Here is a 16,712-nt window from a genome sequence, read left to right on the forward strand (position 1 = left end):
CGTCCAACAACAAACAGGAAGCGCTCATTTCTTAATAAAACGACTGACGTCTTGGTTGGCCATAGATGTCTCACTTATCCACGTAGCCAACCAATCGCTTTAGAGAAGAAGGGCGGGACTTCCTGTAATGTGATGCAAATTTGACGGTCAAGCTTGTTAGTCCCACCTTTTTGTGTTTCCCGCACCGTCAATCAAAATAGAAAAAAAATCGACCCGAATTCACCGATCAACACTAGCCCGCCTTTGATAAAATAATCATGTTCGGAGTTTAGTTGATCAGATAATCTTCCGATTTACTACCGATCACGATATGACTGGTACGTAACATTTAGCGCATCGACGCGTACAACTAATCGGTGAGTTTGCGCTACCTATAGCAGAGCAACGCTACGTCTTTTAATCTTTTGCTGGAGCTCCAGCGATATGGTTAGCTAACCAGCTAGCTGGCTAGCCGCGGAGTTGACAAAGTAAACATTCAATCTGGGTCGACATCGCTTTGGAATAGTCGCTGCAAAGTTGAGTTTCGCGGTCAACTCCCTTCGGACTGCAGAGTGGGGATGCTTTGCGAGCTTTTCTGGGAGGCAAGAGTTGAAGATTACAGAGTTTTGCTCTAGTTTCCCCTCTCTGCTAGCGCCACAGCAGCAGCCACTGAAACAAGGAGAAATGGCGTCCGCGGACGTGGACAGCAGTCAAAGCGAGTTTCTGCAACACGGCGGCGGAGCGGAAACACAGGTATATCCCGACATTTTAGGTCGCCTTTCTCCGAGCCTATGACTGCTGGATGTTTTTGAGAGCATGAAGTTCACACGTTTTAAGGTTTTGATGCATGGGGTGAACGCCGTATACTTCCTGTGTTCCCCTCAATAACGGCCACCCACTTTACCCCTCTAAAACCCGCCCATAGTGGGTAGGACACTGGAGTCAGTCACTTGGGTCGGCGGCTTGCTGAAGATAGCCCGTGTACCTTTGGACTGAGGGGATGCATGGGTCGTGTGGGTTTGTGTTTGTGTGGAATAACGTCGAATATAAAAACAGTAGTTCTACTACTGTAACACTCGTTCACCCATCCCCCACACACCTCTGGCGTTCCACCATTCCTAATGCAACATCGTCAAATCCTCTAAATCTGAGAATGTACTAAAATGATCAGGGAACCAAATTGACCAGTAAGGGTTGTACACGCAAGAGTTACAAATGGGAGAATTAAAACACTGAAGATGTTACAGAGCCCAATTTGGCTCTGCGTTGGTGGGGTTGGTAGTATGCTGTCTGTGCGTCGTTGTTTATAAGCCTATCAAAAAAAAGTCTATGCTCATGCTATGTTGTTCCCATGATTTACATATACAGACATGAACACTTTTATCTGATTCCCTTGGGTGACACACTCCCTTTGATCACATCCAGAGTTGAGTTGCTCCCCCAGCCCATCTCTGATTAATCACTCCTTCCTTGGGGAATGGGATGGTTATATCTATTCTCATATACTCTGTTCTATTTTCATTCCCAGACGACAGACATGTCCGCTATTCAGCTAACCGGTTCTGACCGATGGGAGGTGTTAACTCCTGTCTCAACTGGGAAGGAAGACCACGGTGTTCTTCACATACAAAATTCTGGAATTGTCACGTCCAATGGGCAGTATGTGCTTCCTCTTGGGGGTATTCACAACCAGCCCATCTACGTTACAGCCTCTGGGCATGAGGCCTCGGCCAATGGAGTGTCTGGCATTCAGTATCAGGTAAAGAAAAAGCGTGACGTACGTTTCCCCTTAAATGTCAATGGCGTTTAATCTTTTGATGTTTAATTTACATCATATTTAGCAGAATTACCAGCTCTTATCATCATACATCATGTATCATCTCATACTGGCCAATCAGAATGCCTGTTGCCTAAGATTGGTTGTTTAATTTACGTCATATTTAGCGGAATTCTGACATAATTTCTCCGTTCATTGTCAATGGCAAAATTGAGACATGTGGGTACAAGATTTAGCGGACATTTGAACTGAATTCCCCTTTCATTGTCAATGTCAAATCTTGAGACGTGTGGGGACAAAGCTGTTTAAAGAAGGGGCTAGCGTCCCTTAAAAAACAGATCACACTCGTGTGAACACTCGTCATCATTTAATGCCCTGGCCTAAACAAACATTAAAAGTCCATAGACTAGCTGCTATATGGCGTAATTTCAAAAGTCATGCATTGGAGGGGCACCCCTCAAAAACAGTAGAAGAAGACCAATCTATATTGAACCTATAACACACGTCAGTCAGTCCACATTGACCAGAATCGTTGATCCATATCTCCAGGTTATCCCACAGATCCAACATGCCGATGGAACGCTTGCAGGGTTTTCAGCGCAGGGATTGGATGATGGCACGGGACACATCCATCTCATTGATGGTAGCCACGGCAACCTAGGTATCAGTGTTGCCACATCGTCGACCACAGACCTCCTGACGCAGGCGCAGTCGTGTGTCTCATTGAGCGGTGGATCAGCGTACACCAGCACGGTACCTGGGCTGCCTGGCAACATAACCTTCGTCCCTATAAACAGCGTGGATTTGGAGTCGTTAGGGTTGACGGGTGCTCAGTCAGTCCCCATAGCAACGGGTGTAACGGCTGATGGTCAGTTGATCATGAGCGGCCAATCGCTGGAGACTCAGGGGCAGGAAACCAGAGCCAAGACCCATGCTAGCGTTAACCAAGAGCTCTACGTGCCAACCACCACTTCCTCCTCCACTTCCTCTCATCTTCCTGAGACCATTGATGGCACTGGGGTTCTGACTCAAGCAACAGCTGTGTCTGCTGGTGTCTCTGACCCCTCCTCCACAAACTTCAACTCCCACAACCACATGCACCAAATACAGGTTAGAACAACTTCACTAATACAGCAACAGTTTTTCTAATTTTCATTTACATATTGTAAAGACTGCTCATTCAAGCTGCTTTGCCTTTTTACCAGAGCACACTGTTGTGTATGCTTTTATTACTGACTTTGATATTCAATCAAAAGAAGGTTTGAGAGGCTGAGCTTGTTTTACTGTCCTACATTATTTGCAGGTGTCTACTTCAAATACACTCTCCCAACCCATCCTGCACATTTCCGGAGACGGTCAGACCCATTTATCTCAGGGACAGGACCTAACATCGGCTGGTCAGACTCTACAAAATGTGCAGCTGATCAACCCTGGAACCTTCCTCATCCAGGCACAGACAGTTTCTGCTACCGGGCAGATCCAATGGCAGACCTTCCAGGTACATTTAGTGTTCAGGGTTTTCGTGAACACATATTCATAGATCGCTACTTATTTCCCTTATGTTGCTGAAATTGTTTTTGTCCTTAGTGCATAATTGCATGTGATTACCTTGCTTATTATAAGTCGCTCTAGATAATAATATCTGACAAATGCCTAAATTGTAGTGCATGTGAGGCAGATGCTTGTGCAATGAAACGTGTCACATTGACCCCAGTTACATATTGCTTTAAAATGTGCTCTGTATCTGGATATCTTATGTGGATGTTGTAAGATCTGATCTAGCTCTGGACTTCAGTGTGAGGCATGAGGCAGACCTGCTCCAGTGGTGGGCTGGCAGATCTGACCACATTCTCATTGCAATGTTTAGTTTACACTTTGCATTAATATGCATTTGTGTAATATGCACCCATACGACAGATTTAATTTCAATGCAAGGTGTAGATGGGGTAATTGTGAGGCAGATTTAATGCCATCTTTCTCACCAGTTTTACATATAAGTTCTTGTTTTGTTTCTCTAGGTTCAGGGTGTCCAGTCTCTCCAGGGTCTCCAGTTGCCCCAGGGCCAGGGCCAGCAGCTGACCTTAGCCCCGGTCCAGACACTCCCACTGGGCCAGGGAGGACAGGTCAGCCTGCCTAACCTCCAGACTGTCACTGTCAACTCAGTAACACAGACTGGGGTGCAGTACACACAGGGAGAGGATGCTAATAGTCCAGCGGGTAAGGGACATACATACATCCCCTCCCTGTATTTTTCATTGCTGCCATGTAAAAACCTTGCAGCAACTTTTAAACGGTTTTACTTTAAGATTTATTCAATTCATGGAATGGAAATTAAATTGATGCCTTTATCCTTACATGCCCACTGCAAGAAGTTACAAATCATAGATGCTCTTTATTTAAAAATGTCTCCGCCTTCCTCAGATATCCATATAAAAGAGGAGCCAGACTCGGAGGAGTGGCACTTAACTGACTCCACCCTGAACACCAGTGACCTGTCAAACCTGCGTGTCCAGATGGGAGATGAGGACATGGACGGACAGATGGGGGAGGGCAAGAGGCTTCGGAGGGTGGCCTGTACCTGCCCCAACTGTAAAGAGTCGGGAGGAAGGTGGGTCCCACAAACTATATAAAAAAATAAATAATACACATTCAAATATCTACATGCACAAAACTTTGATTTCATGCACTATTTTGTACCTGTGAATACACACATTTACAATGTCACCACATTTTTCCAGACATGTCTTATTTAATGAATAATTATATTCACAAAGAGGAGAATGAATTCTTATATCCTGTTCACCATTACGGACAGTTAAAAGCAATTTATGGATGTGTGGGTTTGTTGTGAATTTGTGATACAAGCTAGACATATTTCCAATGGTGATCTACCTTCTCAAACCCTTGTTCTCACAGGGGGTCAGGCATGGGCAAGAAGAAGCAGCATATTTGTCACATTCCCGGCTGTGCGAAGGTGTATGGGAAAACGTCCCACCTGCGAGCCCACCTGCGCTGGCACAGTGGCGAGAGACCCTTCGTCTGCAACTGGATGTTCTGTGGAAAGAGGTTCACCAGAAGCGATGAGCTCCAGAGACACAGGAGAACACATACAGGTGAGAGTAACATGCAAACTGTTAAGTCGCCGTTACCACTAGAAGCACCTACACCAAGCACGCATTCAAAACATCTTTTCTTTTGTCAGCACATCTCCGGTCTAACAGACAGACTTATCCACAGAAATAAGTCATCACCTTTTTAATAGAGGGTATGCGCATGACATCATCATCATACCCGGAAGTTATGCGGGAACGCACACGGAGTGGCATAATACTACTTTCTTAGCCTTGATAGCCCATACATCCAAACGGAAAAGTCCTATCTGATTGCATTAAACGACTCGATTTGCCACTCACTTTATGCATACGCATACCTATCTATAGTTATTTTACTTAGGCCATCTTGTAAAGTAGGGACTTGACTGTCTGTGAGGATACTGGTAGGTGAATAATTGCACCATCTGGTGGCACAAGGGGAAATTAATTCTTGACTGGGAGATCATGACTTGTAAAATAATACAGGGATAGCATACATGGAACACTTTTATTTGACATGGGTGTTGTGTTGTTAACTAGCCTGTTAGGCAGCTATGACTTGAATGTGTATGTAAAATTATTCATATTTTCCTGACAGGGGAGAAGAAATTTGTGTGTACAGAGTGCTCAAAGAGGTTTATGCGGAGCGACCACCTGGCCAAACACATTAAGACTCACCAGAACAAAAAAGGGGGAGTTGCCGTCTCCTCGTCTCCGAATCCCGGCGAAGCCATCATCACTGCTGACGGAAGCGCACTCATCCTTCAAACCACTACTCATGACCTCGTAGCCAATCAGGAGATTCCTTTGCAGTTGGTCACCGTGGCGCCCGGTGAGGTCAATGTCATCATGGAATAAGATGGGGGTGTGTGGTCTACGCATATTAGGAACTGGCCTATCACAGGGACCTCGGGCTCCCCCCCCCCCCTTTTTTTTTTAAACATATGAATATATACGTAAATATATATGACAAATATATATATTTTAAGTAAGAGTTATCACAAATTTATGTTCGTTTTGCAGTCTTTTTATAAGCGGGCAAAAAAAAGTGAAATGTGGTTGCTATGTACACACGCGCAAACATACACATACGCACACACACACACACTCAAATGCAACACGAATACTCAACACAATGAAATGCCTTATTTTGTATCATACTCTTGTATAAAATGCTGGAGGTGCATGTGTTTTTTAAGCTTTGTGGATGATGTAACTGTAATGGGGAAAGTGTTTGTCAAATGATGAATGTGGTGGGGGTTTTAGGAAGAGGAATGAGTACCTCTCCAGAATGATCAGTTGACTTTTTAATCATTCACTCTGGAGAGCTGGGCTCCTCGTGTACGAAGCAGGCGTGAAAGCAGTGGTTTTGACACACCCTACATGCGAAGCAGCATGGCATCTACATCTGGACTGTAGCACTGATGGCTGGCATGAAATTCCTGCTCCTCAAAACATGCAATAACTTACATAATCACTTATTTTCCACAATACAGTCCTGTTTGTTTTCATGCCATGCTGCTTCAGTTAGATTATGTTGTCTGAAGGTCAGAATAGGATGACGGTGACACAGTTTGAATTTATCTTAGGGGCGGTCTTGTCACTTCCTGGGATTTGGAAAAATGCAAATAGCTCTGAACAGGGGCGACTTCTTCCAAGTACATTGCTCTTCTCAGCGGAATGTCTGGTTATCTGTCCTGATGAGCGCACATGGTTCGCTGTGCTCACCTTAAGTCAGAGGTGTCTTCATTTTAAATGATTTTTCTTCACCCCATTTTCCATTCATACTTTGTTGTAAATTCACGTTATATTCAGTTGTGCGTTTCACACTTGTCTGGGTTTTTGTAAAAACAAAGCCTTGGTTGGTAACCGTAGAAAATGATGGTTACACACACCAATCTCGAGACCTTCAACTTCGTATGGTGGCAGGGGAGTGGAAAAAACAAAGATGCACCCAAATGCAAAATGCTGCCGTATGATTCAGTGAGAAATATATGCAACAAATTGTCAGCTCATGGACAATTAAATTTGTGGACTTGTGGAACATTCCAATTGGACACGGTGTGACATGGGATTTACAATTATTTTTCCAAAAGCCATTCTGTGTGATTCTGGTGACTTGTCACCGAGTCAGGAAACAATCATGCCATTTCTTCCCCCTCAGTTTTGTCCATGTTCGTAGCATCCATTTACATGTATATTCTCTTTATTTTTCACATTGTTTATAGAAGCCATTATTTAGTTAACGGAATCTGTTGTATCAAAACCTTATTTTAACTGATTTCTTTTTTTTTTAAGAATGTGTAAAATTTGAATGTTACTTTTTGTAAAACCTTTTTTCAAATGGATCACAATAAAAGTCTGAAACCTTCCAGTAATAAGTTAATGTGTTGATGCGTTATAAACCCACACCGCTCAACAGCTTTTTATCCCCTCCAATTTTAAATAAGTTGTTGCGTGTATATCTCTGCTGTCAGGAAGAAACCACCAAACTCCAAAATGTTCATTTTTCAGGAAAACTACATTTTGAAAACGAAGCAATACTGCCTCATCAAAATTGGTGTGACTTTACATATTTTCAATTACTTGCATGAGAGGGGACTCAGGGGAGTTAGTTGCTTTAGCAGTTTGAGGGTCCAATGGAGTTAAGAGTTTTTGTCCAAAGCGGGTTTTTTTTATACACAATGATCTGTATACAGAAAACACGTGGCCCATTAAGACCTCAGGCCGATTCTACAACTGTGTAGATTAGATTAAAAAAAATAGGTGTACAAGGTCACAGCACCAAGTGATGTGCTTGTAAATCTTTTTAAGTTTAAAACGTTTTTAAAATGACATACAGTTCCTGGTTTTAATGGGTTAAGACAAATGCTACTGCACTAGCAAAGGCTTTAAAGGAGACCATTTCTGGTAAGACCACACATTGAATATTGAGAATTTTATTTAAAAAAATGAATGGATTGCCAACAGTTAACAGTACAGTTAGTCAAAACCAAAAGGTGATTTAGCTGCTGAGTTATCATGATGGGTCCTTGACTCCTTGGCTATAGTGACTCTGATGTAACAGTTAAAGCAGATCCCCATCTGCCATAACATACTAGATCTGAGCTGCTGAGTCTTAAAAATCTGATGTTTCCAGTGTAAATACAGCCTCTTTAAATCACATTAACTCAGCAGAGAATGGGTGGGTTGACGCTACATTAGCTTCCCTCAGCTTAACATGTAAAATAAAATTGCACTTCATGTTCTAATAATGGATTAGACATTCCCAGGAACATTGAAGGAAAGCATGTTGGTGACAACTAGAAGGTCACAGGTTTGATCATCACTGTTAGACAATCTGTGTATGTGTAGGAATAGAAACAAACACATTTATTTTACAGTGTGTGACTGCAATACGGTCTTAGAAATAATATTTTGGCAGTCCATCTACTTCCTTGAAGCCATTAACCTGCTGCTGGATTAACTTCCTCTGGACGGGATTCAGAAGCCCTCATCAAATCTGATCAATGTTATCACAGTCCACCATAACGACTTGAGATTAATTTAAAGACAAGACATTTGTTTGGAATAGGGAGTACAAAGGAAGCCAATGAACAAACTATTTGGTGTGTCAGCAGATTTGAATAGTAAAAACGACATGTTCACCACAGTAACTAAAATACAAAATTAGACCAACTATTAACACATTTCCTAAAATTAAATCCACAGAATTGTCCAAAAGAAAACTACTGATATTTTAATAATAACTATAGCCTTTCCCTTTCACCTCAAATGTGCTTGATCCAATTTACATACAAACTGGCCTTTCTTCTGCCATGAGAACTTCAGTCAGCTTGCTGTCTGTCTGCATCTGGGCAGGTCTAGCCACTATAGCCTGAAACGTCTTTCCCTGAGTTTTACTTTCCACAGGAAACTGGGGTTGGGGATGCAATCAAGGCTGTGTGTTTTTTATTTAAACAAAGCACAGTTAAAAAACAAAAATCAAGTCCATGAGCCCATTTGTGGTGTCGGTGATGTATAAACAGAGCTCTTAAGCATTTTTCTGTATCCAGGGTCCTTGACATACATAATTTCTTGGTTGGATCTGATTTCAGACTTTTTATTATTTTGATAAGATGGATGTTGATTGTTAGATTGCCTATCTAACAACACTTTAGTAATAACCAAACCTTGTAGGACCTGGATGTTATCAAATAATTTGGGCTCTTTTCCAACTACCTATAGGGACCTTGCTCAAACTTATACAAGACTAAACAGGCCTAAATCATCACAACATTCCCAGTGAAATTAACACCAGTCACCTGCCAAATTCTGGTAATTTTTGGCTCTGGCTGAAACATTTCCCAAATGCTAGCAGCCACTTTGGCACTTAAACAACAATTATTTGGGAAGGTGTTCTATTAGAGAAATCAAATTGGCTGGGATAATAGTGGAAGCAGCCAGTGTGTGTTTTGGATACAATGTGGACTACAAATTTAGTTTCCTGTCCAGATCAGAGTTGATCCAACTGTGATAACCTCTAGCTAGCCTAGCTCCATTTTCTCTCAGTTAAAATTCTGAATATATTTCAATATAACCCAATGGAATTGGACTGAACTGGCATCAGCTGTTCCATCTAGACAGATGGTTTGTCAGGCGATTAAGTTAATGAGCAGTTATGGTCATGGGCAATGATCACATTGGAACGGTTCCTCTTTGTGCTTACAGATGCAGCCAAAGTCGGGATATTCAATCAGTGCAAAATGTACACAGGCCAAATGTAAAACAGGGAGGGGAAAAAAGTGATTTGGGAAGAAAGAATCCATATTCAAGGTTGTTATGCAAAGTACGCACACGCACGCACACACACCACCAGAACACAGGAATTTACATCTACCATGTTAAAGGTTTCTGGGGGAGGAGGGTCTGGGGGTGCATTGAATCATAATGAATGTTTATTATTAAAGATGGGGCAGTCATCAAATCAATTTCTGTAGGCCTATGTTTTGCGTTTGGCTGAAACTGTACCCATCATTTTCCAAATTCACCAGAACACAGAAAATTACATCTACTGTTATTTCTGGGGGAGGACCCCCAAGAAAATCTCCTGGATCTCCCTCCCCCCCCCGCCCAAACACACACACACACACACACACACACACACACACACACACACACACGTACGTTTCCCCTCACACTGTATATAAAGAAAACAACAAGAAAATAAATCCAACCATTTGTGGTCTGTGTGCCAGGAGTCAGCCGTTCCATAGGAGGAGAGGTGTCAGACTCTTTAAACAGAGTCTAATTCACTGCCTTGTCACAGTCTCTCCAATGGACACTCATAACTCTATGTGAACATCTGGGAGACAGAGAAAGAAAGACGGAGAAAATGTGCTTCAATAACAGATGCTCACAAATCACGATGGATACTTAAAGAACTAACTGGACGGGTCAAAACCCAGTAAATGGCTGGATCTCGTCAGGGCAATGTGTGCGATAGATTGTGGGCAATTTGTTAAAGGGATAGTCAGTGGCAGTGTCTATAATGCAAATTCCTGGAATGTTTATCTGTGATTTCCTAGCGAAATATTGATATTTGTTGTTTAAGGTAGGATAAGTGATATGTTTTTGTTAAAAGGCAAACTGCAATATATTATGATAGTAATCATTGCTATAGACAGTGTTTGTTCAGTAACATACATTTAATAAACAGACAGGTGGGTTGCAGTATTTCAGCCAGTCAGGACAGTGCCCATGTAGCAGCTTCAATTTGATAGAGTTCCAGCTCCTATTTTGTCTGCTCATTTCTTTGCATCATCGCTTCCAACTGTTTAGCCTGTATCCTGTGAGAGGTCTCTGCCCTGATTGCATCAAATTGGTAATTATCTTGGCCTGAAAATACATGTTCTGTTTACTAAAGAGCTGGAGAGACGGGGAGACTATAGCAATAAGTGCTATCAGAATATAGGGCTATTTAATACTTACATTATTTTAACCAGTAAGACGCCCTGAGGGCGAGAAGCGACCTCACCCTAAAGGGCAAGGTCACGTGCACGCAGATGGCAGACTGCTGGGCGAGTGCTAGTGCTTTGGCATGGGGGTCAGATCAACATATGGGATGAATTCTGTACTGTCAAAATAAGATAATACAGCGCACATCCTCCGGTCTTGGTGCTGAGCCAAACTGTTAAACGAACACATATCATAAACAAAAGCAAGGGCTCGCAACTCACTTTGTAATGCTCCAGGTAAATGTATTCACAATCACAACAGGCAGACCCGTATCGGGCTTTCTCTAGTATCATACTTGAGAAAGACCGATACATCATCTGGGGTGGTTTAACTCTCATGCCTCTCAGCACATCTTGTTGTGTGGAAACCTTGTATGTCCAAAAACTTTTCACTTCAAAACATTTCAAGGCAAAAATAGCCGACCTACAAAACCACAACAGTCTATCCGGAAAAGGTTTCATATGGACTACTAGATTTCGTGACCCAACAGTAGAATTTAGAAAATTTGTTGTCAATTTTCTTGTCCACCATTGCTGCTGGTTGGTGCGAAAGTTCAGTCTGGAAATTGAGCATGATGTTTTGTTTTGTTTTCATTCTTAATTACTCCCATCATCAGTTGCGGTCTGCCTCTGTCTGTCTTTTCTGAACCTCTCTGCCTAATGAGGTCTCCTGACTGCCAACCTTAAGTGTGCAAGTTGACATTTCACCTGAATGCATAAAAGTTAGTGCATGTTTAGAAGACTGGCCTGTCCTTGAGACTTGTTCATCAGTGTTTGTGAACACGAGTATGTTAATGAAACACAATTATCGTGTTCTTCAATGATGTAACGTCAGTTAATCAAACATATGCAAGTGTATTAGGCGGTCCAAAAACAGGTCTAGCCAAAAATAATGTAAGGGCTGAATCGTGGAATGTGAATAGTTTCTTTAAGAACTTTTAAGATTAACAATGGGACAAAAATGTAAAAAGAACCACCGCTCATCCGCTGAAAAAAAATCTTAAGTGAGGTGCTAGAGCCTGGAGTCACAAAGGGAAAATGAGAAAAATAAAGGGAAGCTCCGCACACTCAGATCTGCGGACAATCAATGTATTTATTTTGCAAGCTTTCGGTCTAATATTGTATTGAATATATGTTCATCACTTGATTGGATGAATGATCACACCTGTGTCAAACATTTCAATTAGAATGATAGCTCATGGGAGTTGTAGTTCTCAGTGAACTCAGTGTTAGCTGGATTCAGCCTACAGCCGAATGAGGGAGAGAGAGGTCTCTCTCTCATGTATGTGTGTGCCGGTTAAATACCTGTATCTTCTGCTTCTTCTAGCTTCCGTGCTGTGTGATTGTTGTCTGCTGCTCTCTGCTGCACTTTGGTCTGCAGACGTTTAACCTCCTGGTCGTAGTCTGTCCACTCTGCTACGATTCTCACAGCAGCGTGCAGCTTGGGTTCCTTGGTCATGGGGTTGTTACACTGGAGAAGAAAACAAGTTAGTCAAGAGAGCGGAAGGAAGCAGTGGACCAAATCGACCATAAGCAGTATCTGAAAGTATCTTAAATGCAATCGGAGATTCCGCCTATGATACATCTAGGGACATTGAAATCAGTGGTTGCTAGCAAGACGGCCGCTAACAAAATTACACCTACTGCTTTGAAAATGTACAATGTCACCATCAGATCACCCTAAATACTACTTGTTTTTTTGCAATGTAGGTATTTTTTCTTTATTTTTTTGTTTTACAAAGCAAGTTGAGCTAAGCATTTAGAGTAACTTGTTGTGAGCCTTTTCTAGTCGCATCCTTGATGTTCACTAACTGATAACAGGCTCCTACCAGGTCTATGGTCTTGGCCTTCTTCTTGGAGCTGTCGTCACACCAAGTCTCACACCACAACCACTCCTGGGGCAGGGACTTGATGGGTACCTGGTGGATCATGTTGTTGGGAAGATCCTGCACAGAGGCAAAGAACAAGTACATCATTCACTTTTATCTATATAGTTCCTTTCAAATGAGTAAGTTCAGTACATTCACATTTACGATTATAAAACAACACCAAAAAGACTGATACAAGAAAAAGGGGGAAGGTACTTTAACGAATGAGAGGAGACAGATGGAGGAAATGCTTTTACAAAGTTTAGTTCATGGATATCCTGAGATGTCTATATAGATGCACACCTGATCAAGGTTAGACAAGCTGTTGGGGTCCTGGCTGAGTCCCTGGTACTGTCCTCTCAGACGGTCCCCTGCAGCTATCTTGCGGAACTTCTTCAGGTCCACAACATACAGGGCACTGGGCAGGGGAGGTGGGGTATGAAAAATGTATGAAGGGAGGTCAGCACTCAGCAGACATGACTTTATTCTTCACCTCTCAAAACATATTCCACTACTTCAAGTCATACATTCCTCCAGTTTAAAGCAGAAGACTAGTCACCAGAGTGTATGCATACCTGATGTGGTACTTGCGTCCAGCGAGGTGGCTGGACCAGTAGCCAGATTTCCAGAAGCGATAGCCGTCCATCTCTCTCCTGCTCTCACAGAAGGGAGTGTATCCATAAGGAGCGCCCTCAAGGTCAAAGTCACGAAGCTCCTTGAGATCGGTGCGCACGATCTGCAGCAGAGGAGGAAGATGAATGAGTGCAGGGGTTAGATAACAGTTAAATAACAGAGAATGTTCTAAGGAAATCTCAGGTAAGGTTAGGATTCAGAACATGTGTGCTCAACTCACAATTGTTTATAGAAGCAAGTGTTTCCTTGTGTAAATAAACCTCTGGCAGTAGACTAAAGCCCTATTTGCAGACGGATAGGGCTTGAGAAACACTTTTTGTGTACAAAAAAAGATGAACAGGAAGTTGTCTTAGACACAGTTGTGTGTGTGTGCATGTTAACCTGGTCAGCGTCCACAAACAGGAACTTGTCGACAGCGAGGGGGAAGAGCACGTCCAGGAAGAGGATTTTGTAACCCCAGATGATCCTCTGTTTCTCGGTCTGCTGGTGGAGCCAGCGGGGCCATTTATACTGGACCAGTTCATACTGGAAACCATACTCCTCTGCCATGTGGGGAATGAACTCCTGCACACACACACACACACACACACACACACACACACACACACACACACACGGCTATGACTGTATGTAAATACACACGTCACATACACATCTGTGCAATTCTGTCACAAGTGAAAATAGCAGATACGCAAGCTCATAATATGTCCTACTCCTATTGCAATGTGTTGTAAGCTAGTACAATACATTGGCTATTTTTTGCAGAGATATGGCTTAGATGAAATAACTGTGGCCAAGGATAGACAGTGAAGGTTTAAAGTATGTGAAAGATGAATACATGAATAAAACCAGAAAGAGTTTAAGTTTTCTATAAAACCTAGTTGAAAAACCCACAAGTCTCCTGCAGATATCATACACCAGTTAGTTTTAAGCATGTTTGAAAATCACACACATTTCGCTGTGTTTGAAACCTTTTTCGTTTACTTCTCCACCACCCTACCTTGAAGGTTGGTGACAGGTAGTTCTTGAGGAACCAGAACTTGACCGGGGTTTTGGTATTCTTTATAACAGAGAGCATCATGATCCTGAGAGGTAAAACCAAGAGAGACATGGATGTGAGAACAGGAGGATGGCAGTATCAACGAAGAAGCATCACTACTCAGCCGTCAAGTGATTTTTCTGGGTTTACTTCTTTCTGGGATTTTGTGTGTGTGTGTGTGTGTAGTGCATAAATTATTTTTATATTGCTCGCCACGACCGGATTGTTGACCTAGTGTCTGATGCAGTTCGAAAGTATGTGCCATCTAGTGCAGTGCAGCAATGTATAAACATTCAAGAGTATTACCAGATTGGTTTAGCTGTGCATGTGATGTCTTTGCTAACAGCCCAAATACACCTGATGTCGTCTTTGTTGACACCAGTCACAAGGAGGTCCTGATTCTGGAGGTGGGCTGTGTCTTTGATTTGTACATTCCAGGCATTCCAAGATAAACATTCTAAGTATCAACCATTACTTGGAAGTATAACAAACCTGGGGTATCGCTGTAGATTTGCCATACTGATATTTGGAAGCCTGGGCCATGTGCATAAACTGACCATGAGTGGCCTAAGAATAGCTGGCATGACAAAGAGCAAAGCCAAACAACTTGCCAAATACTGTTCTGTTTTGGCTGTTATAGGCAGTTTGTCTGTGTGGAGGAGGAGGTGCCATGTGTATCCTTAAGTGAACATGAACTGTCAACCCCGTTATATTTGTTTCCTTGTCAAATTAATTGTAATTTGTGGATTCAAATAAAGAAATCAAAATGTGTGTGTGTGTGTGTGTGTGCGGTAGAAGAAATGGTTACTTCAAAATGCTACGTACATAACATAATTATACAAACTTCAAATCCCAACTCGGAGGGGCAAATGTACATAAAGGGATTGCGTGGCTTTTTAAAGTGGCTTTTGCTCCAATGCACCAGTGCTATTTCCACACGTTTTGATGAGGTAATATGCGTGCGCGTGTGTGTGTTGTGGGTGGGGACGACGACGACGACACAACTCACCTTAGAAACCTCTCATACAGATGGCCCGAGGCTAATGAAAATATATTTATGACATCATCTTTTTCTTGTTTAGGTTCCTCTGTCTTTGTTCCACCCGAGAACCCTCTGACAGAGAAAGAGATTAGGAGACCGTGATTGATAAAATTACTGACAGTTACCTCTAGAAAAAAGAAAGTCACTCAGAATGGCAACATCATGCACCATTTCACAAAATATATTTAATACAAATATTACAAACATATCCTCGACAATCTGCCTTTGATGTGAAATAAATTAATTCAACACTGAAATCGTATTAGTGAAAAGATTTGAACAGATGACCAACAAGAGTACATGGAAAAGGTCATATTTACCAAAAGAGCACGTCAATATCTTACCTGGTCAGAGATTCCCAAAAGCCAGAGTCGTTCTCCTGGGTGCTGTCGCTCAGCAGCTCCTCATTAAACTTGTCTGGCTTCTTCTGGACCTGAGCACACACCATTTAAAAATGAGTTAATACCGCCTCACCTGCCTCTGATTGGCCTACCGACACTTCCTGTCTTGCCCCCACAGTCTCACCAGATTGTCCTCCGAGACGCTAGGTTACTTCATGGTGGGAAATAATAATAAGTGCAAGAGAATGGAACCTTGGCACGCGACTAAATTGTACGTTTTATTTTTGTAGAAGAGGCAAAAACAAAATAATACATTCTCTTGTATTATATATCGTACTTTATATTTATTTATTTCCCACCACTGCCCACGATCTCTGTGATTCATGATGCCCCCCCCCGCCCCCCCATGGTCACACCGATAATTAACAGAACACAAGCAATGTCATGACGTTACTAGTAGAGACTAGACATAAGCTGCAATTTTTCCAGAGAAAGTCGTCAGACACAACCTTGCATCTTTAAGACACATCATTCGCTTACATTTGATGACAAACTCATATTTTAAAAAAATAGAATAAAGTATAAAAAATGGATCCCGCACACAGTCTTCACTTATAGCATTATTTTTATTGAGAAATGTTTCGGTCGTTCAGACCTTCATCAGGCATCATATTTAAGCCATGTTGCCATGTTGCATTCTACCAGTAAGCATACAGTTCAAAGACGATAAGACAGCCAAAGAACATAATTTGAGTCTCAGAGCGATTTGTAACTATTTGTAGTTTGATATAGTGCCCATGCACACTTTTTTCGTAAACGATGAATATTTATGATTCTCCACATCCGCTAGATTTATTTATGAGCAGCATGTTTTGCTCGGTCTACTGACTGGTGAGAATAAGTACAACCCATGTTGACCTTAAGTTTGGCCTCTGTAATAAATAT

General features: G+C 42.1%; 2 protein-coding genes across 4 annotated transcripts in view; one reads left to right on the forward strand and one right to left on the reverse strand.

Annotated features, from left to right (window-relative positions):
- Window positions 1-184: 184 nt before the first annotated feature.
- LOC310877520 (transcription factor Sp3-like) lies at window positions 185-7,222 on the forward strand. Of its 2 annotated transcripts, none has more exons than XM_083791403.1 (8): window positions 185-732; window positions 1,508-1,738; window positions 2,306-2,866; window positions 3,060-3,254; window positions 3,775-3,973; window positions 4,178-4,364; window positions 4,673-4,869; window positions 5,447-7,222. In XM_083791403.1, exons 1-8 carry the CDS (start codon window positions 664-666, stop codon window positions 5,704-5,706), a joined length of 1,899 nt encoding a protein of 632 aa, XP_083647529.1. In that variant the 5' UTR covers window positions 185-663; the 3' UTR covers window positions 5,707-7,222. The 2 variants fall into 2 exon arrangements, with proteins under 2 accessions (XP_083647529.1, XP_083647530.1); XM_083791404.1 differs by having other exon boundaries at window positions 2,318-2,866.
- A 555-nt stretch (window positions 7,223-7,777) lies between these two features.
- uggt1 (UDP-glucose glycoprotein glucosyltransferase 1) overlaps window positions 7,778-16,712 on the reverse strand; it is a 36,719-nt gene continuing 27,784 nt past the window's right edge. For both annotated transcript variants that reach the window (XM_083792671.1, XM_083792672.1), the window contains exons 32-40: window positions 15,771-15,859; window positions 15,394-15,498; window positions 14,346-14,430; window positions 13,727-13,909; window positions 13,288-13,448; window positions 13,016-13,130; window positions 12,674-12,790; window positions 12,150-12,315; window positions 7,778-10,192 (exon numbers count right to left, since the gene is read on the reverse strand). In XM_083792671.1, the coding sequence (XP_083648797.1) occupies window positions 10,173-10,192; window positions 12,150-12,315; window positions 12,674-12,790; window positions 13,016-13,130; window positions 13,288-13,448; window positions 13,727-13,909; window positions 14,346-14,430; window positions 15,394-15,498; window positions 15,771-15,859 (1,041 nt within the window). In that variant the 3' untranslated portion in view covers window positions 7,778-10,172. The remainder of the gene's footprint in view (window positions 10,193-12,149; window positions 12,316-12,673; window positions 12,791-13,015; window positions 13,131-13,287; window positions 13,449-13,726; window positions 13,910-14,345; window positions 14,431-15,393; window positions 15,499-15,770; window positions 15,860-16,712) is intronic.

Source organism: Protomyctophum parallelum, assembly GCF_964188405.1.
Source record: "Protomyctophum parallelum genome assembly, chromosome: 20".
Lineage (NCBI taxonomy): Eukaryota > Metazoa > Chordata > Actinopteri > Myctophiformes > Myctophidae > Protomyctophum > Protomyctophum parallelum.